Source organism: Propithecus coquereli, unplaced genomic scaffold, assembly GCF_000956105.1.
Source record: "Propithecus coquereli isolate 6110/MARCELLA unplaced genomic scaffold, Pcoq_1.0 Scaffold232, whole genome shotgun sequence".
NCBI lineage: Eukaryota > Metazoa > Chordata > Mammalia > Primates > Indriidae > Propithecus > Propithecus coquereli.
The window spans coordinates 4,320,875-4,341,029 of NW_012147864.1; the positions used below are offsets into that span (position 1 = coordinate 4,320,875).

Below are 20,155 nucleotides of genomic sequence, written 5' to 3' on the forward strand. Positions count from 1 at the left end.
GTTCCTTCTGTGTGACTTGCTCCGTGCTTGTCTGTGTGTGTGTCACTTTCCCACACGTGGCAGTGATCGGTGTTTGTGTTTCAGGTGGCAGGATCGTGTCCTCGAAGCCCTTTGCACCTCTAAACTTCAGAATAAACAGTAGAAACTTGAGTGGTAAGACACTGTCCTGTTGTTTTGATTAGTGTCGGTCATTTTAAGCATCTGACGTGCATCCGGTGAAGGTGCCTGTGGCGGGTGGTGGAGGCGGGGGCAGCTGTGGCGCTAACCCGCCCGTTGTGTGTGCAGACATCGGCACCATCATGCGCGTCGTGGAGCTGTCGCCCCTGAAGGGCTCCGTGTCGTGGACGGGGAAGCCGGTCTCCTACTACTTGCACACTATTGACCGGACCATAGTGAGTGTCCCGGCGGGACCCCCACCCCGTGGCCCCTTACGACCCTGCTGGGGCCTCTCTCAGCCTGTTGGACCTGGGGGAGCCGAGTCAGCTCTGTCCAGGGAGTCCCAGTCCTTACCACCTGTCACTCCTGTTCTCGGCTCACTCCGTGTCCAGGGAATGTGGCCCAAGTGCCCAGCTGCGGCTCGTTGGTGAATCGAGATGATGCCTGCCATGGCGGGGTTGGGTCGCACCCTCGTCTGCCACCAGCGGGATCCGGCTGTGCACTTGGCATCCCAGAATATGTGATGTCATCTGGGATGTCCCATTCGTCCTGACAGAGTACAGGACTCACTTCTAATGAGATTTTTTCTTTTCTTTTCTTTTTAGCTTGAAAACTATTTTTCTAGTTTGAAAAATCCAAAACTCAGGGTAAGTTCGTGTGTTTTCTTCCTTGAGCTAGTAATGTGGACGTGCTGCTGTGCGAAAACCTGCCGCGTTCCCGAGTGGCTGGGTTAAGGCAGGATAATGGCAGCGATGGGTCCTGTAGGGCAGCCCTGCGGTTCCGCGGGCTCTGAGCCCTTTCCACCCCCGTCCTCCCCGGTGTCTCTCTGTCTCTGTCTACGTGCGTCCTCATCTTCGATAGGTTCACCTGGGACAATCTTCTTAATCACAATCTGGGGGTGGTCGCTGGGCGAGTCGTGGTTCCCTAAAGGTTATTTTTGGTGATTGGCTACTGGCTGTGAAGTACAGGACGCGGGATCTGCTCCCCCTCGCGCTGCCCTGGTGCGCCTGCGGGCTGTGGTCCGTGATGCCTCTGCCTGGGGCCGGAGTGTTCCTTGTTTCCGGTGCAGAGCAGTTGCTTCTTGGCACTGCCATTCTGCACCTGTGAAGGCTGATCGCACCCCGTGCGCCTCCCATCTAGAGGGCATTTCCAGTAACTCATTCAAGAGAACAAACCGTGCACAGAGCACCCACTGGCGGGGCCTCGGTACATCTCACCAAGAGGGGAGGCGGGAGGGACAGGGAGGGAGGGGCTTCTCATCCTTGCGCCTGGGGGTCTGTCCTTGGTGTGGTTCACAGTTCAGAGGCTGCCTGGCTTGTGGGTGAGGGCCTTTGTGTTTGCGCGTGCGACTGCGGGTGCCACGTCGTGTGGCCTGTGGGAGCTCGAGACGTCTGTGTCTCAGCTCCCTCATCTGTGCGGACAGCCCCTCGGGTGCGGGATCCGAGTCCCCAGGGCGCAGGAGGGGCTCTGGCCAGTGCCAGACTCTGCAGTGCCATCCGGCTCTTTCTCTGCAGGAGGAACAAGAGGCAGCTCGGCGCCGGCAGCAGCGGGAGAATAAGAGCAACGCGACTACTCCCACCAAGGTGCCCGAGAGCAAGGCGGCCGGCCCCACGGATGCCCCCGTGGTAAGCCCCACGCTGGCCTGGCCGGCAGGTGCAGCTCCCACGGTATTCCGCCCTCGCCCTGCCATCGCCCCCTGTGTTGCGCAGGATTCCGGCGCTGAGGAAGACAAAGCTGGAGCAGCCCCCATCAAGAAGCCGTCCCCCTCCAAGGCCCGCAAGAAGAAGCTGAACAAGAAGGGGCGGAAGATGGCCGGCCGCAAGCGCGGGCGCCCCAAGAAGATGAGCACTGCAAACCCTGAGCGAAGGCCCAAGAAGAGCCAAACTGCACTGGATCTCCTGCACGCCCAGACCGCGTCCCAGACAGCGTCCCCCTCGCCCCAGGGTGAGCCCCGTCCCGCCCCTGCCTCCAGGCCGCGCTTCACCTGCTGTGTGGCTGCCCGGGGAGCCCCTCGGAGAGGACACGCCCTCCTGGGTCTCAGGTCTGCAGCGTACCAGCAGCTCTGCTTTTGTGGTTGCTCTGCCCCAGGGTCCCCGGACCCCACCACATCCCCGTCCCGCCTACAGAGGGGCCCCCGCACACCCAGCTGGGGCCAGTCCTGGAAGGGACTCACCAGTGGGCACGAGAGGCTTTTTGACTACATTGTTGCCAGCCAAGGTCTGGCGCTGTAACGCTGCTCCTGGGGGCTAGAGGGAGGCTTCCAGAGGGGCCTCCGCCCTGGCGCTCAGCATTGTCTTGGACTCTGGGAAATGTGTTGAGCTTCTCCTGAAGGAAACGGGGTCTGTGAGCTGGTCCTGGGCTCTGTGGGAGTGTGGTTGGGTTGACACATGGTCCGTCCTCTTGTGCAGATGCCTACAGGTCACCTCACAGTCCCTTCTACCAGCTACCTCCGAGCGTGCAGCGGCCCTCCCCGAACCCGCTGCTGGGGGCGCCCACCCCGCCCGCGCTGCAGAAGCTGCTAGGTGAGCTGTGCTGGGAGGGCGCTGGCCTGGACGAGTGGGGTTCCCAGCAGACAGGGTCATGACTCGCCTGGCAGCAGCCCCTGGGATGGTTGCACTGGACTCCACACGAGTGGCAGGGCCTGGGATCCGGCCTGCTAGAGGCGTCAGCAGATGGGCCCCCGGGGTTGTCTGAGTTCAACATTCTCACCCCAGGGGTCCCTGGGTGATGTCTGCGGACATGTTCCATTGTCGCGGTGAGGGGGGGTGCTCCTGGCATGGAATTGGTGGCAACCAGGGACACTGCTCAGCACCCCACAGTGCCCAGGGCAGCCCCCCAGAGAGCGGTCAGCTGTCCAGGGGAGAGAGGACCTGGGCAGGCCCCTCACGCTTAGGTGCTCCCCATGACATGAGGGTGCAGGCGTGTCCTGCTTTGATGAGCTCGTGACACTCCCGTGATGACAGGATGGGGAAGGTCCTGGGCTGGAACAGGCACCCAAGCAGCTGCTCTGAGCAGGCTGTTAAGTGGGTGCTGGGTGGGCCAAGTCCAGAGCTTCTTCCCCATGGCCTCCGATGGGTCACATGTGTCAGAGCGCTTACCTCAAACCACGTCACGTGTCTCTCTCCTTAGAGTCCTTCAAGATTCAGTACCTGCAGTTCTTGGCGTACACAAAGACCCCTCAGTATAAGGCCAACCTGCAGCAGCTGCTGGACCAGGAGAAGGTGGGTCCCACCCGCACCGTGCTTGTCTCCTGCTGCGCGGCATTGGCTCTGTTGCCATGCAAGCCCCAGTGGGTAGCGGGCCTGAGCGGGCTCTCCTGCCCCTCACCTGCTCCTTGCTGGCCGAGCTTCACACCTGAGGCCCCCGCTGTCGAGGCTGCCCTGGGCCTAGCCATGGGGAGGCAGCCCCCTCCGGTCAGGGCCCCAGAACCCTTGGTGCCCAGTGGGTGTCATTGCCTCAGGGATGAGGGTGCACAGCTCAGAGAGGCTGGGTCGTCCTTGGCTCTGCGTCTCCCTATGGCTCTGAGCCTGGCATGGTCCATCTTCCCATCAGCCCCGGGGCTGGGGCGCAGGTGATTGCACTGTCTCCAGGCTGGTGGAGCACAGCTGAACCCAGAGACCGCCTTGCCACCTGGTCCTTTGTGTCAGCTGAGGGACGTAGGTGACAGTGATTCTGGCACTTGAAGGTGCTGCAGTCTAGAAACGTCTCCGGCAGGAGGCTCAAGTGGCCTGTGATCCCATAGTCACGTGTCTGAGCCCTGGTTTTTTTTTTTTTTTTTTTTTGAGACAGAGCGTCACTCTGTTGCCCGGGCTAGAGTGCCGTGGCGTCATCTTAGCTCACAGCAACCTCAAACTCCTGGGCTCAAACTATCCTCCTGCCTCAGCCTCCCGAGTAGCCGGGACTACAGGCATGTGCCACCATGTCCGGCTAGTTTTTTCTATATATTTTTAGTTGTCCAACTAATTTCTGTCTGTTTTTAGTAGAGACGGGGTCTCGCTCTTGCTCAGGCTGGTCTCGAACTCCTGAGCTCAAACAATCCGCCCGCCTCGGCCTCCCAGAGAGCTAGGATTACAGGCGTGAGCCACCGGCGCCTGGCCTGAGCACTGGTTTTTTGTTGGGACTCAGATGTTGCTGTAAAAGCTGAGGAGGCTGGTGCCATGCTTTGGGCACATCTGTCCCCGCTCAGCTGACAGCTGCTGAGGCCTTGTTCTCCATTGGTGTCGGGAGGTCGTCACGTTTGAGTGGCTCACAGTATCATGTCACATTTAGGAACCAGCCCTTCCTGCATTGACAGGTTGTTGGGATAGTCTGAATTTTTGCTGTCATAGCAGCAGACTTCTTGTAAATTCATGGGAAAAGCCCACTTTTGGTACTTCCTGGGATAAATCCCCAAAGGAATTGGTGGTCTCCGTGCTGCTGGGATGTGCGGTGGCCCTGCGCCTGGAGCCCCTGCACGTGGAGCTCCTTATCAGCGTGTCTGTCGGGAGTGCGTTCGAGGGTATTGTGGAGGGTCAGGGCCTGGGGCCTTCCCTGGCGGGCCCTGGGGTCACCTGCCCCATCCCCTGCAGGAGAGGAACACACAGCTGCTGGGCACGGCGCAGCAGCTCTTCAGCCACTGCCAGGAGCAGAAGGAGGAGATCAGGAGGCTCTTCCAGCAGAAACTGGACGAGGTCTGGTCTGGGGCTGGGCTGGGCAGCTGGGTACAGATTGGGGTGGCCCGGATCTGACAGGGCGTCTCCCGTTGGCCCCCTTGCCTTCATGGATGCATCCCCCTGATGGGGAGAGGGCTGGGGCCTGGGGAGTCGAGTGGGCTGCCCTTGGGGCTGGGCTGTGGGGTGGCCGCCTCCTCAGGGCCCATTGTGCCCACCGCCCGTGTGTCTGTGTGTGTCCACAGCTGGGAGTGAAGGCCCTGACCTACAACGACCTGATCCAGGCGCAAAAGGAGATCTCTGCGCACAACCAGCAGCTGCGGGAGCAGTCGGAGCAGCTGGAGAAGGACAACAGTCAGCTGCGCAGCCAGAGCCTGCAGCTGGTGGGTGCCTGCATCGGTGTCCCGCAGTGCCCAGCAGGGCAGCCTCCCCCAGGCTGCCAGGGCTGGAAGCCTGTCGACCCAAGTCTCTGGTCAGCGGGGCGGGGGCCGGGCTCTTCAGTGACCAGAGGGCCCTGCCTGGGGTGGGATGGGCTTTCCACGGCCCTGCTCGTCTACAGTGGGAGGTTCCGGAACCTCCCCTCTGATACCTGTGTCCTTAGCTTGTCTGTTGACTCCCTGTGCAGCCTTCCAGAGCTCTGGCAGAGCACTAGGGTGGACAGGCCGGCACTGCCCTGCATTCCCCCCACCAGGGCTCCTAGAGCCTGCACAGCCAGCACAGACTGCGGTGTCTCGGGCCATGGTGCCCATGTGCCTGCTTTGCCTCTCCCTGCCCCGGGTGTAGCACTGAGGCCGCGTCTGTGTGTCCTGGGGGCCTCGGCCTGGCGTTCTGGAGAGCATGGACCCCTACCCCATTCTGTCCACGGGCCCCACTCGCCAGGCCATTGCTGCAGCCGCTGCATCCTGTCCCCGCAGCTCAAGGCCCGGTGTGAGGAGCTGAAGCTGGACTGGGCCACGCTGTCCCTGGAGAAGCTGCTGAAGGAGAAGCAGGCCCTGCGGACCCAGATCTCGGAGAAGCAGCGGCACTGTCTGGAGCTGCAGGTGGGCGTCGCAGTGCTTCCCGCCGTGTGCGCAGGGCGAGCCGGCTGCTTTCTCCCAGGACGGCTTCAGCTTTGGGGTTACCATGGTGGCAGTGGCCCAGGAGCCTCCACCTTGCAGCCTTTGGAAGAGGGTTCGTGGGGGCGGAGGGACAGGTGGGTTGTGCCTGGACGCTTGCTGTGCCATGCCCCTGTGTGGCGTGGGGAGGCTCCACTCACTCTTATCCTCTCTGGTCCAGCATCTCGGGGCTTGTTTAGCTGAGCGCTCATTGCTGAACTAAGATTTCCTGGCTGCCTTCTTGTAAATGGTTTCTGAAAGAGTCACCAAAGAATTTGCTCACTAAAATAAAATAGGTTGTGACCATCTTGAGCAAGAGCAAGACCCGGTCTCTAAAAAGAATATAAAAAATTAGCCGGGTGTGGTGGCACCTGTAATCCTAGCTACTTGGGAAGCTGAGACAGGAGGATCGCTTGAGCCCAGGAGTTGGAGGCTGCAGTGAGCTGTGATGATGCCACTGCACTCCAGCCTGGGCAACAGAGCTAGACCGTCTCAAAAAATAAAAACCTTGTCCTATTTGATGGGTTAGTAACAGAAACGTGCCTACTGAGGTGAGTTAGAAGGCGCGAGGAGGATGGAGAGGCACAGTGTGTGGTGTGTTTCCTTTCATAGTGCTTCTAGGAGTTGATTTTTGTGTGTGTAGCTGTCACACGGTACCAAGAATAAAGCAGAAAGACAGGTGGCGTCAACATTTCTGTTACGGAGGCTCCATCCGTGAGGGCTGTGACCTCCTGGTGTGCCCCCCTCCTTGCGGCAGCTTCGTCATTTGTGTAATGTGTTCTCTGCCGCTGGGCCCTTGGGGTCCTTTCAAATGGCTGATTCTTACTACTGAATGACGCTGTGATGCGTTTCTTGACATCAAAGACTAATTCTCACGCTTTCCTTAAAGGTGTGCTCCTGAAAACAAGTTTGTTAGTGTTTGAGGGTGCGACGCTCTCTGACGCCAGCATGTGACAGAGGGGTTTGCTGGCCTTGTTCTTACGGGTCTTCCCGTCTCTGTGGGCGGATAAGCTTGGGTTCTGAGTCTTTCTGTCATGTTTCTTTGTCATAATGAAACCACACGTGCCCGGTGTAGGAAGGAGATAGAGACAGTGAACAGACCAAGAGGCAGAAACTTCCCTCAGGCTGACGGCCCGGAGAAGACACTGCTGTTTGAGAGGGGTGCGATCCTTCCTCGGGTCTTCCTGGTGATCTTTGTGCTGACAAATCTATTTTTCACAGTGCGAGATCGCTCTGTGTGTGTCTGTGTTTCTTGCTGATCTTGGTGGTGTGTTTCCTGTTGATGAGTACACGTCTACGGCGCCATCCCCACCACTCACATGCCATTTTATCCATGCTCCCCTGGGCTTCCCGGCCTGACACTAGACCAGGGGCCGCTTTGGTTTTTCTGTCCTACGCAGTTGATTGGTGTGTGGCAGCTCCCCCGGGTGCCATGTGCATCAGGGTCCTGGGGTGGCGCCTGCGTCTGCTGCGGCTCTGGGTCTGATGCCGCCTCCCTCCCGCAGATAAGCATTGTGGAGCTGGAGAAGAGCCAGCGGCAGCAGGAGCTGCTGCAGCTCAAGTCCTGCCTGCCGCCCGATGACGCCCTATCCACGCACCTGCGCGGGAAAGGCACCCTGGGCCGCGAGTTGGAGGCTGACCCCAGCAGGCTGCACCTCGAGCTGGACTGCGCCAAATTCTCACTGCCCCGCTTCAGCAGCATGAGCCCGGAACTCTCCATGAACGGTCACGCCACCAGCTACGAGCTCTGCGGCGCCCTGAGCCGGCCCTCGTCCAAGCAGAACACCCCCCAGTACCTGGCCTCCCCCCTAGACCACGAGGTGGTGCCCTGCACGCCCAGCCACGGCAGCCGGCCACGGCTGGAGAAGCTGTCCGGCCTGGCCGTGCCCGACTACACCAGACTCTCCCCTGCCAAGATCGTGCTGCGGCGGCACCTGAGCCAGGACCACGCAGCATCCAGCAGGGCGGCTGCCAGCGAGCTGCACCCACGGTGAGTGCCTCAGGGGCTGTGGGGGAACCTTCTTGGTGGGAGCGCCTCAGTTGGGAAGAGCTATGGAGCTATGTGCTGGGCCTGGGCCGTCCCAGGAGGTCTCCCCAAGAGTGACCGGGGCTTCTCCTCCCAGAGCCGAGCACGCCAAGGAGAATGGCCTTCCCTACCAGAGCCCCAACACGTCCAGCAGCCTGAAGCTGAGCCCTCAGGATCCCCGTCCCCCGTCCCCCGGGGCCTTGCAGCTTGCTGGGGAGAAGAGCAGCGAGAAGGTGCGGCCTGGGCCCCGCCTGCCCTCTGCCTGTGCTCCCAGGGCTCACGCTGAGGCGGCAATGCCCAGGGCTTAGGGTTAGCGGGAGAGGGGGCCCTGGTTACCTCGGGGTGGAGGAGAACGTGAGTGGGGCCTGGTGGGAACGGCACAGGCAACACTGGGCAGGCATGGTGGAGGGCGCAGGGTCTGGGTAGTGGATGGAGTTTGTTTGCACTGTCGGGCTGGGAGCACTGGTCTGACGCAGAGCCCTGCTCAAGAGGCTGCTGCGTCCCCTGGAAGTGACAGGAGTGTCTCTAGAACATCCCAGTGCAGCCTCCACGGGGAAGAGCTGGGGACCCAAGGGTCTGGGACTGCGGGGGGGTGGTCGGCTGGGGACCCCTGGTCCCGTGGCCTGGGGCCTGCTGACTGCGTGGTGGCTGGTGTGTGCCGCAGGGTCTGAAGGAGCGCGCCTACGGCAGCAGCGGGGAGGCCATCACCAGCCTGCCCATCAGCATCCCGCTGAGCACGGTGCAGCCCAGCAAGCTGCCCGTCAGCATCCCGCTGGCCAGCGTGGTGCTGCCCAGCCGCGCGGAAAGAGTGGTGAGTGTCCCGTGCGCCAGCTGAGGCAAAATGGAGTAGGGGGGCTTTTGCAATTTTTAAAAAATCGCTCACTGTTAAATTTTAAGCACACGGTAATGCAAGAAAAATATAACACCCCAAACCTATATTAATTACGGTGTATTTTGCAGTTTTTATGTCCAGTCCATTTCTCTGGTAGAAGGCGGTGTGCGCAGGTAGAGAGGGAACGAAACCGGGTCAGGAGGACCCCAGCCTCCCTCCTCCTCCAAGGCCAGCTGCGGTGGCCGCAGCCTGGCTCCCACACCCTGTTCTCCTACCCCACACAGGAGGACGCACGGATGACCATCTGTGTAGTGTGTGGTGGGGTTTCCTGGGCAATGAGGCATATCTTTCTTTTTATCATTGGATACAATTCACCCACTTCAGTGGTTTTTAGTATATTCAGAGTTGTGCAACCAGCTACCTCTAACTCCAGAACATTCCATCATCCCCAAAAAGAAACCTCATCCCTTCCCCCAGCCCTGACGACCACCGATCTACCTCCTGACGCACTGGCTTTCCTTCCACAGAGGAGCACCCCGAGCCCTGTGCCGCAGCCCCGAGACTCCGCATCCACACTTGAAAAGCAGATCGGTGCTAACGCCCACGGTGCTGGGAGCAAGAGCCTCGCCCTGGCCCCTGCAGGTGAGGCCCGTCCTGCCGCCACAACCCGCGGATGCCCGTCAGGCCGGCTCCAGCCTGAGCCCCTCCCGGAGGTGCCTCTGAGCTGCAGCCACTGGGAGCCCCAGGGAGCTGGGGGCTCTGCAGCCTTGGGCCTGGGTCTCCGTGATGCTGACACACGCGTTGGCTGTTCCAGCCTGTGCTGTGCCCCGCTCCTGTCAGGGGTGGTCTTGTTGCTCACCCAGCTGCGAAGCATGGGAGTCTCTGAGGCCCAGGACTTGGGGGTCGGCTGGGCACACGGTGGTGCCCAATACAGGTGGTCGTGGGCGTCGGGTGCATAGCTGCCTACTGGGTTCCGTTGTCCTTCGGAAAGCTCCGGCCACACGGAGCTTTATTAACATAGTGCTCCACAAACGCCTTTGCTGTTACGTCCCTCCTGTCATCCTACCTACCTACTGCTCAACATGCAAGTAGCCAGTGCCAATATGGAAACGGGTGAGCGCGGCTGTGCGCCAGTAAAACTTTATTTACAACAACAGGCCGTGGGCCAGACCCGTGGGCTGTAGTTTACTGGCCGTGTATTAACTAACACGTGGTGTGACACGGCAGTTACATTTTTAGGAGTGAAAAATAAAGTGCAAGAGGCCGCTATTTGGACAGGCACAGCCTGTGGACAGTTGTCTTCCCTAAGTCTGGGGAGGACACCAGGTCCCTGGGATGCCCTTGAGTCCAGGCACGGCCTGTCCTGTGCCTAGGGTAGGTGGTGCAGGGCTGTTCTCTCTGAAGTAGTTACATTATCAGGGCTTTGGAGGCGTCTAGGAACGGGCTCCCTGGCAGGCCCCGCATGTGGAGTGGGAACTAAGGGTGTAGTTGCTTGAGTCCCAGACCCACCACAGCATCATCCCTCCCTCCTGGAGTGGGAGGAGCCTCAGCCCCAGCTGGCCCCACCCCCCCCACCAGTCACTGCTGTTCTTCCGTGTCCTTTCTTCCGCTCTGATCTCTCAGCGGGCTCTCCTCCTCCTCTCCCGAGCCTCTCTGCTCCTCTGGGCAGCTTCCCTGGTGAGCGCTCAGCATTCCTACACACCCAGGAGTGGAGAGATGTCTAAAGGACCGTTCTGCAACTCACATGTGGTGGTGGCTGTACCAGGGTTTGTTGTTTTTTTTTTTTTTTTTAGAGACAGGGTCTCCCTTTGTCCCCCAGGCTGGAGTGCAGTGGCTCATCCCAGCTCACTGCAGCCTCCAACTCCTGGGCTCAAGCGATCCTCCTGCCCTAGCCTCCCAAAGTGTTCGGATTGCAGGCGGAAGCCACTGCACCCAGCCAGGGGCATTTTTTAGGGCCCTTGCCTGGTACCTTTGTGCCTGGAAGGTGTTGCTGGCCCCACCTCCCATGGGTACCACGCTGCCAGCGGCCAGGCCCGGGAGAGGAGAGCACGCTGGGGCCAGACTGGTGATGAGCTCCAGCCAGAGCACCTGCACACCCCTCACACCAAGCTGCGGCCGAGGCGCCTCCATTCCTGGGGTGGTCCCTGAAATGCAACTGCGGCCTAGGGAGGAGGGGCCCGAGAGGGGCTCGGTGTTCATGGCTTCCACAGCAAGTGGCCTTGTGTTTCTGAGCCCAGAGCTGTCGTCTGTGGCCAGGAGGAAGGAGGTGGTTCTGGGGGTTAGGCCAGCCTGGGGCTCTTGCCCAGGCAGTGTCTCTGGGACAGGAGCGTGGCCAGCACACTTTGCTGTCCAGGGACACTTAACCCAGCCTGGGGCCAGTTCAGGATAGATGTCCTGGCGTAGGCAATGTCTCAGCTGAGACTTGGGGGCCTGGGCAGCTCAGCCCGGTGGCCAGAGCCCAGGTGTGCAAAGGCTCAACCCCTGAAGGTCTGAAGGTGGGGGCTGGCGGGACCTGCCAAGGGGCACTGCCAGGGCGTGGTCATGGTTGGAGTGGGAGTCGGTGGCAGTAAGAGTCCCCGAGACCCCGTGGGGTGGTATGGCAGCTCCCTCCTGCCTTTGACTCCCTGTACCCTCCTACTCCATCTCCTCCCACGTGACCTTAGAACACAGAGCTCTCAGTATTGTTCTCTCCTACTCGAGATTGACTGTGGAACCTTCCAGATCCACACCCAGGGGCCATTTCTGACTCCAGGACCGTCCCCGCTTCCCTGGGATCTGCCAGCTCTGCCCTGGGTAGCTCCCAGGAAGGCCTTCCCGAGATTGGCTCCCTCCTCTGCCGGGATAGGCCCTGGTGTCCACACTGTGGGCTCCAGCCATCCTGCATCCCCTGAGAAACTGTGTCCCCTGTAGGCTTCTCCTACGCCGGCTCAGTGGCCATCAGTGGGGCCCTGGCTGGCAGCCCTGCGCCACTGGCCCCAGGAGCCGAGCCGTCCGCCTTCGAAGAGTCCTCTGGCTCGGGGAGCATCTTTGCCGCCGTGGGGTCCCGCAGCTCGACACCACAGCACCCGCCCCTGCTGGCGCAGCCCCGCAGCTCCCACCCAACATCTCCTGCCCACCAGCTTTCCGCCAGCCCCCGACTAGGTGGGGCTGCCCAGGGCCCCCTCCCTGATGCTAGTAAGGGGGACCTGCCCTCTGACACCGGCTTCTCGGATCCGGAGAGCGAGGCCAAGCGGAGGATCGTCTTCACCATTTCTGCCGGCATGGGCAGCGCCAAGCAGTCGCCTTCCAGCAAGCACAGTCCTCTGAGCGCAGGTGCCCGCGGGGACTGCGGGCAGAGCCACGGGCAGGACAGCCGCAAGCGGGGCCGGAGGAAGCGGGCGTCGGCTGGGACCCCCAGCCTGAGTGCGGGCGTGTCCCCCAAGCGCCGGGCCTTGCCACCTGTGGCTGGCCTCTTCACGCAGCCGTCGGGATCCCCCCTCAACCTCAACTCCATGGTGAGGATGGCGCCCTGGGGCAGGTGGGGGCCGGAGGGGGACCAGGACAGGGCTGGGGAGGCAGACACTGACCTGATCACACAGCTCCGCCCATGTGAGCACAGGGAGGGGTCAGACATGCCACTGCCACGTCAGAAGGTGGAAACCCCACGACACCTGTCAGGTGCCCCGTCCTGGGGACCTGTCTGTCTGTGGGCCTGTGCACATTTGCTGTGTTTCTGCCCCTCAGGTCAGTAACATCAACCAGCCCTTGGAGATCACGGCCATCTCGTCCCCCGAGAACTCCCTGAAGAGCTCCCCCATCCCCTACCAGGACCATGACCAGCCCCCCGTGCTCAAAAAGGAGCGGCCCCTGGGCCAGACCAACGGAGCACACTACTCCCCACTGACCTCGGACGAGGAACCTGGCTCGGAGGACGAGCCTAGCAGTGCCCGGCAAGTTACGGGGCGGGCGGGCAGCAGGGCCTGGTGGGCACGGGTGGGTGCAGTGTCAGGTGCCAGTTGGCGCTGGCTCAGAGGAAGGTGTCGACTTTGTAGGAAGCGCCTTTGCGAAAGTCCTGCGAATGTGTTGGGCGTCGTCCACCTCTCAGGCAGCGTGGGGTGGGGTCTGTGCGCCTGCGGCCGGGCAGGGCAGCTTCCCTGGGGTCAGCACGGTGTCCTGACACACGTTTAACGTCTCTGGGTTAGGAGAGACAAGGGAGTGGAGTCGGCCACAGCACGTCTGGCCCTGTTTATCTTATTGTAAAGAACCATTTCTTTTTTCAGTAGTAGTTTTATTACATATAATTCGTGCACCACGCCACCCATTTATAGAATTCAGAGGTTTTCAGTATATTCACAGGGTTGTGTAAACATCACCATTATCTAAATCCAGAATATTCCATCACCTCATCCTTATGAAATACTAATTCCCCAGCCCTCCCGTCTCCGTGGATCTGCCTGTTCTGGACATTTCATATAAATGGAGTCTCACACTGTGTGTCCTTCTGTGTCCGGCGTCTGGCGTCTCTCACTGAGCACGACGTCCTCAAGGTCCACCCACGCTGTAGCCTGTGTCAGAGCCTCGTCCCTTTTTGTGGCTGCGTTATGTTCCACGTGTGGATGGACCACGTTGTGTGTGTCCATTTACCCATCGATGGACACTTGGGTTGTGTCCACGTTTGGGGCTATTGTGAATCGTGCTGACGTGAACAGGGGTGTACCAACAGCTCTTTGAGACCTGCTTTCAGTTCTCTTGGTGTGTACTGAGAACTGGAATTGCCGGATCACATGGTAATGTCGTATCTACGTTTTTGAAGAACTGCCTTGTTTTCCATAGCAGCTGCGCCATGTGCATTCCTATAGGCCGTGCTCGAGGGTTCCGATTTCTCCACGTCCTCGCCAACACTTCTTTTCTTTTTTTTTTTAACTGTAGATGTGAGGTGGTATCTCATTGTAGTTTTTTTTCCTTATTTATTTCCTTAAGTTCAGGGGTGGGTACAAGTGGTTTTCCATGTGATGGCTGAAACAGATACAAGCCCCTTATCAGATACACGATCTGCAGATCTCCTCGGTCTCACTTGGCCGCTGGTGTCCTTTGAAGCACAAATGAGTTAACTTTTGATGAGGTCCCATTTGTCTCTTTGCTTTTGGCGTCTCTGCTTTTGGTGTTTTGTCACGGTGTCCATTTTGTTCCTAGTCCACACGCGTGAGTTATGTTACAAACACGTTCTGCACTTGGGTGCTCTGTTTTTGTGTTGGGAACGCCCAAGGCAGGGATTCCAGAATCTTTGGGGATTCCTCTGTGTCCTGGAGGTCACAGTGTTGTCTGGGGTATACAGTAAAACTATTGACACATGGGACACATGATTTGACGCAACTGTGCATCCTGGTTCCGTGCACAGCTGGGACCGTGTGCCGGGACAAGCACGGAGGGGCTTGTGAGAGGAAAGAACAGCTCCCCTGGGGACCTGCCTGCTTTCCCAGTCGCGTGTGTGGCTGAGCTCTCAGCCCGTCGCCCAGCAGAGGTGCTGGAGTACCCACCAGGACAGTGCCCTGCTCTGCGGCCGGCACAGTGGGGGCAGGTCCTGGCCCTGGGGATCTGGCCTTGCCAGTGGGTCCTCCTGTCGGGTGGAGAGTGCGCTGTGCCTCACCTGCCTCTCCCTTCCTTGAGCTAGTCAGTGTTAGTGTTCGTATAGCTCTGTTAGTGCACGGTTGGATTTCAAACATTAATGATCTTTTTTTTTCCCTCAGAATTGAGAGAAAAATTGCAACGATTTCCCTAGAAAGCAAGTCTCCCCCCAAAACTTTGGAGAATGGTGAGTAGTGAGTGCTCCTGGGGTCTCAGATGCCCAGGGCCAGTTCCTCTGCTGGGGGCCAAGCCGCCTTATAGACTCGTCTCTGGTGGTGCGTGGTGTAGCCCAGGGCCGCCCTGGGCAGAGAGTGGGCACCTGCCAAGCTGGTGTCTGCTGGGTGGCAGCTGTGGGGGCCTCCTCACATTCCTGGCCACGTGGCCATCTGTCTCCTCGCACCCTGCTACCCCAGGCTGCCTGTGCCTGTGTGGTCCCTCGGTCGCCTGGGGACAGCCCGTCCTTGCTGCTCAGAGCTGTGTGCACTTTGGTACCTTTCCCTCCCTAGGAGGCACCAGTTAGTTCTGAGCAGAGTCTGGCCCTTCAGGGCTTCTCCCCGTCCCCAGACCGCACCAGCCTCCAGCTGTGCCGCCCTGTCTCAGCCTCGGGCTTGTTGGTGGGTGCACGGCCCTGCAGGGCCACTGTCCGGGGCAGCCCAGGTCTCACGCCTCTGCCTGTCCTCCTCGTCAGGTGGCAGCTTGGCGGGAAGGAAGCTGACGCCCGCGAGCGAGCCCGTCAACAGCAGCAAGTGGAAATCCACCTTCTCTCCCATCTCCGACATCAGCCTGGCCAAGTCCGCGGACAGCCCGCTACAGGCCGGCTCCGCCCTGAGCCAGAACTCCCTGTTCACGTTCCGGCCTACCCTGGAGGAGCCCGTCGCCACGGACGCCAAGCTCGCTGCTCACCCCAGGAAAGGCTTTCCCAGTGCCCTGGCAGGGGCCGATGGACTCAGCCCAAGCACCAACCCCTCCCATGGCTTTGCCTTCAGCGGGGGCCTGGCCGCGGAACTCAACTTACACAGCTTCAGCGACGGTGCTTCTCTCGCCCACAAGGGCCCTGAGGCTCTGGGATCCCCGCTGAGCTTCCCCTCGCAGCGGGGCAAGGAGGCCACGGAGGCCAACCCCTTCCTCGGCAAGAGGCAGCTGGATGGCCTGTCCGGCCTGAAGGCCGAGGGCGCCAAAGGCAAGGAGGCGGGCGAGAGCGGCCTGGCCCTGTGCGGGCCTGGGGAGAAGGCGCCCCCGCTGTTGGGCAGCAAGGCCAGCAAGGGCCGGGACCGGGAGCTTGACCTCAAGAACGGCCACAACCTCTTCATCTCCGCGGCAGCCGTGCCTCCCGGGGGTCTCCTCAGCGGGCCCGGCCTGGCCCCGGCGGCGTCCTCTGCAGGCGGCGCAGCCCCCACCGCCCAGACTCACCGGCCCTTCCTGGGCGCCTTCGCCCCGGGCCCACAGTTCACGCTGGGGCCCGTGTCCCTGCAGGCCAACCTCAGCTCGGTGGCCGGCTCGTCTGTGCTGCAGTCCTTGTTCAGCTCAGTGCCGGCCGCCGCGGGCCTGGTCCACGTGTCCTCCGCCGCCACCAGACTGACCAACTCGCACGCCATGGGCAACTTCTCCTCCGGGGTGACAGGCGGAACAGTTGGAGGTAGGCAGGAGCGCGCCCTCCCGCCTGTCGGTCCCGAGAGCAGGGCTCTGGCTCCCGTGCAGGTGGTGACTCCTGGACAGCTGGGGCTGGTCACCGGCTGCGTCGCAGGGTCCTTGCAGGGCCCTGCACAGGGCTAGCAGCTGCGCCCTCAAGGCCCCTTGTCTCCTCTGGTACCTGCCGCCTCGTTTCTGTCAGGAAATCCCGGCAATGGTTGTGTGGGCAGCGGACTCCTTGCCAAGCCACCTGTCGGGTTCTCTGGTTGTAACGGCGTCCCTCTCGTTTTCAGAAGGCCACGGTGCACATGGTCGCTAGGGCATTACTCTCTCCCGCGGAGGTCACCTGTTTAAGAGTGACCGCCCCGAGCCCTGGCACAGCCCGGGAGCTGGTGTTGTAGGAGCGAGTCCTGTGGCGCCTGCCGCAGATGCAGGCGGGAGCGGAGCCGGGCCGGAGCGGCGCCCTGGGCCGGGCGGGCTCCCTGCGGGGCGGGCGGCAGGTGGGCCCGGAGGGGCGGGCGCCCCGCGCAGGTAAGCTGGTGCCTGCGCTGCCGCTGCCTGCACTTCGAGCCTGCACGCGCTGGAGCTGGCCTGTGACCTGCTTCCCCTCTGTGCTGCGCTTCTCTTCGCTTGGACTGGACAGTGCCCACCTGTTGAAGCTGAGTTTTTCTCTCCTGTTTGCAGGTGTCTTTAACCACGCGGTGCCTTCCGCCTCTGCTCATCCGTTTGGAGCCCGTGTCGGCCGCGGGGCCGTGTGTGGCAGCGCCACGCTGGGCCCGAGCCCGCTGCAGGCGGCGGCCAGCGCCTCGGCCTCTTCCTTTCAGGCCCCGGCCTCGGTCGAGCCTCGGCCGCCCCCTCCGCCTCCGCCTCCCCCGCTCCCTCCGCCTCCGCACCTGGGCCGGCCCCCTGCGGGGCCGCCCACCCTCCACGCACCCCCTAACGCCTCCTTGCCTCCTCCCCCCACGCTGCTGGCCGCTAACCCCGAGCCCGTGCTTCTGCAGAGCCTTGCGTCCATCCCGCCTAACCGCGCTTTCTTGCCCCCTGCCTCTGCCGCCTCCCTGCAGCCTGCTAACGCCTCTTTGTCTGCCAAGCTGGCCTCCCTCCCGCACAAGGGCGCCCGCCCCTCCTTCACGGTGCACCACCAGCCCCTGCCTCGGCTGGCCCTGGCGCAGGCCACGCCCGGGATCCCGCAGGCCAGCGCCACAGGGCCGTCCGCTGTGTGGGTTTCCCTTGGCATGCCGCCTCCTTATGCCGCGCACCTTTCGGGGGTTAAGCCGCGATAAAGACTTGCTTAGCTAGCAGTTCGTATTGTGTAAGGTAAGGCCAGAGCCACACCTGCTGGCTCATTTGAGACTGAACTGCCCTTCCCTGGCACAGAGGATGGTCGCAGGGCCCCATGGAAGGGCCAGGGGTTCTGAGGTGGAAAGAGGGAGATAGCGCCGTAGGAGGGCCTCAGGACGGGCAGCAAGCGCTGGTCATGGTGTGGCCTGAGTGCGGGGCCTGCGGAGCTCAAGAGCGTTTTGGGGCCGTGGCTGCCCGCGGTAACCCTGGTCCCGCACCAGCCGTGGCAGGGGAGGCTCCCAGAGTGGCCTCCAGGCCCTGGTGACCTGGGCGCCGGCCTAGTTCCAGGGTGCCCGGCACATGGCAGGCACAGTGTCTGCGGCAGAGTCACCAGGAAGTACGGTGGTGTGATGGCAGCCCCATGGCAGCCTTGAGCACACCTCCCAGGGCAGGGTGGGGAACCCGCGGCCTGAAGGTCACTGTGGTTTTCTGGGTCCTTAAGTGCAGCCTTTTGACTGAATCCAGATTTTACAGATCAAATCCTTTTATTAAAAGGGGAGCAGCAGAGAAAGATGAAGCTTTTCTTGCCTCTTTTGGTGCTTAAAATGTAAGAAGTCTTGAAATCGGGAGGCCTAGGACATTAAGAAAATGCACCGCCTGTGAGGCCTCGGTGCTGCCTGCCTTCTAAGACCACCTGCTCTGGGGGAACCAGGGGTGATAGGCGAGGCCACCAGGGCAGGCTCTGTGCCTCACCGGGCCTGAGGCGCCCTGCGGCTCTGGCAGACAGCCAGGGCTCTGAGTCCCGGAACTTCAGCACTGAGTTGGACCCACCAGTTAAGACAGTGCCACCTTGGGGGCCAGGAGGAAGTTGGGAGAGAGTTTGTTGGGTGCAAGGCCAGCAGAGAGCGTGCCACCCCTTCCCCCAGGGAGACAGTGTCGCCCGCAGCCCCTGGCGAGGACTGGGACAGGAGCTGGGTGCAGGGCTGTGTGCTGCCTGCTGCCCTCCCGCATGTGTGAGCGGACGCAGACCTGAGGCCTGGCTGCTGGGGGGGATCAGCAACCTGGTCAGTGCTGGTTACCAAAGGGCTGGAGACATGTGTGCCAGGTCCTGCCGGAGTCTTGAAGGTAGGGTGGCTTTAGCTGGACTCGACCTCTCGTCCTCAGAGCAGGCGGTGGTGCGGCCGGGCTGTCTCCTCTCCTCGCGGGGGCTGCTGGAGGAAGGCAGGTGGTTGGTGTCTGGCTCCCTGCGTCAGCCCACAGGGTCACTCGTCTCCAGCAGAGGGAGCTGGCCCTACGCCTGCCTCAGACAGTCCCGCTGCTCGGGGCAGCCCCAGCCCAGCGTGGCTGATGCCTCGTGCGCACAGGAGACCTTCGGTCCCCTGGCCTGGGTGCGTGTGGGGCGCCTCAGAGCCAGGTGTCGACAGCTCTCCCCACTGTGCCCCTGCAGGTAACTAGGATTTCTACCTCAACCGCGAGACCTATGCAAGGACGGTGTGGACCAAGGCGCCCGCTGCACGGTGCTCGCCGGCCTGCCGGGCTCCCCTGAGCAGCGAGGAGGACGGGAGGACGAGCTCTACTGTGAATCGCGGGACACCCGCAGGAGAGGCTGGGCCTGGTCCAGTTGTACTGTCGATAGTTTTAGATAAAGTATTTATCGTTTTTTAAAAAGTATAAACAATTCTGACTTATTTTATTCCATCTAAGTCGTCAGAGGCAACCTATTAAGAAATATAAATATCTATATATAAGAGGATCTATATAAAGACGCGTGTGAAGGGCTGGCCCGCCAGCGGAGACGCCGACAACCTGCCCTGGTGCTATCGTCCCGGCCGCGCCCTCCACCGTGCTTGGTGCTGAGCCTAGACGCCGACCAACGCCGACGCCCGTTCTCAAGCTCCTGCCCGCCCCGTTCCTATACCAAAGGCAAAGGCACGCCCATCCTTCCTCCTCATCCCTGTGCCCGCCCGGGCCTTCCCCTCCCAACCCCGCACTGTGAACGCCCAGACTGTTAACCCTGGGGCTCAGGATCCTGCCTCTGGCATAGGAACGGCTGGGCAGGCCCCTCCCTGTGTGCGTGGCGACGTGGCCTTGCGGGGCCGAAGGGAGTAGGCCCCACACTCAGCTCTGTGGTCTGTTCTGAGTGGTGCTCTGAGGAGGGGTCGCCCAGGACACCCAGCGGCTGGGTGGGCCTGCGTAACAAGTGCATTTACTTTGTATCTCTGTTGTCGTGGCTCGGAGCACGCGTGTGACGTGGCGGGTTGGTTGTGGGTCCCTGGTGTTTCTGTATAGGAGAGAGTCACGCTGAGGAGTGACAGTATTTTATAGATGTGATGAGAATTTATACATTTCATAGACTTGACTGCATTTATTTTTAGATGGTATAATGCACAGTGAACTTAAAAGAAAAAGAAAAAAGAAAAACAAGGGGAAAATCTTTTATTTATTCAAGTGCACAAAAGTGGCCCCCAGGCCAGCCCCACCCCAGACCCTGCCTGGCCACAGCCCCAGGAGCCTGGAGCTGCCACCCCTGCCGCGAGTCGCCCAGGCCCGCAGAGCCCCTGTTGGGTTCATGTTCACGCCCATCACGCATGTCTGCAGGTTCTCGCAGCTCCTGTGGGTGCGCCGGGGTGGGATGTGTCCCTTGGAACCTTGTGTCTCTGGCCCCCTGTCCCCCACCCCAGCCTTGGGACGGGGTGTGAACAGTAGAGCAGAGCAGAGGCTGAGCTTGGGGGAAAGGCAGGACTGTTCCAGGTGCTTCCAGAGGTTCGTGAAGGGTCTGGGGCTTCTCAGTTGTCTGAGCAGTGGTGTCTGGGGGAGCCCTAGGTCCCCTGACAAGGTCATCATCAGCCACAGGCCACCCACTGGGGCCAGTAAATGGCAGCAG

At 61.1% G+C, this 20,155-nt stretch overlaps 1 protein-coding gene across 2 annotated transcripts in view; it reads left to right on the plus strand.

Moving 5' to 3' along the window:
• Positions 1 to 18,949, plus strand: part of DOT1L (DOT1-like histone H3K79 methyltransferase) — a 35,913-nt gene extending 16,964 nt beyond the window's left edge. Inside the window, exons 9-27 of one of the 2 annotated variants that reach the window (XM_012645434.1) lie at positions 85 to 153; positions 286 to 392; positions 762 to 803; positions 1,671 to 1,781; positions 1,866 to 2,100; positions 2,565 to 2,678; positions 3,286 to 3,377; positions 4,725 to 4,826; positions 5,051 to 5,188; positions 5,720 to 5,845; positions 7,405 to 7,889; positions 8,023 to 8,158; positions 8,590 to 8,736; positions 9,285 to 9,399; positions 11,668 to 12,251; positions 12,481 to 12,686; positions 14,484 to 14,548; positions 15,050 to 15,997; positions 18,719 to 18,949. In XM_012645434.1, coding sequence (XP_012500888.1) covers positions 85 to 153; positions 286 to 392; positions 762 to 803; positions 1,671 to 1,781; positions 1,866 to 2,100; positions 2,565 to 2,678; positions 3,286 to 3,377; positions 4,725 to 4,826; positions 5,051 to 5,188; positions 5,720 to 5,845; positions 7,405 to 7,889; positions 8,023 to 8,158; positions 8,590 to 8,736; positions 9,285 to 9,399; positions 11,668 to 12,251; positions 12,481 to 12,686; positions 14,484 to 14,548; positions 15,050 to 15,997; positions 18,719 to 18,726 — 3,830 coding nt within the window. In that variant the 3' untranslated portion in view covers positions 18,727 to 18,949. Of the gene's footprint in view, positions 1 to 84; positions 154 to 285; positions 393 to 761; positions 804 to 1,670; positions 2,101 to 2,564; positions 2,679 to 3,285; positions 3,378 to 4,724; positions 4,827 to 5,050; positions 5,189 to 5,719; positions 5,846 to 7,404; positions 7,890 to 8,022; positions 8,159 to 8,589; positions 8,737 to 9,284; positions 9,400 to 11,667; positions 12,252 to 12,480; positions 12,687 to 14,483; positions 14,549 to 15,049; positions 15,998 to 18,718 lie in introns of both variants that reach the window. The other variant, XM_012645433.1, reaches the window with a different exon arrangement.
• Positions 18,950 to 20,155: the final 1,206 nt, after the last annotated feature.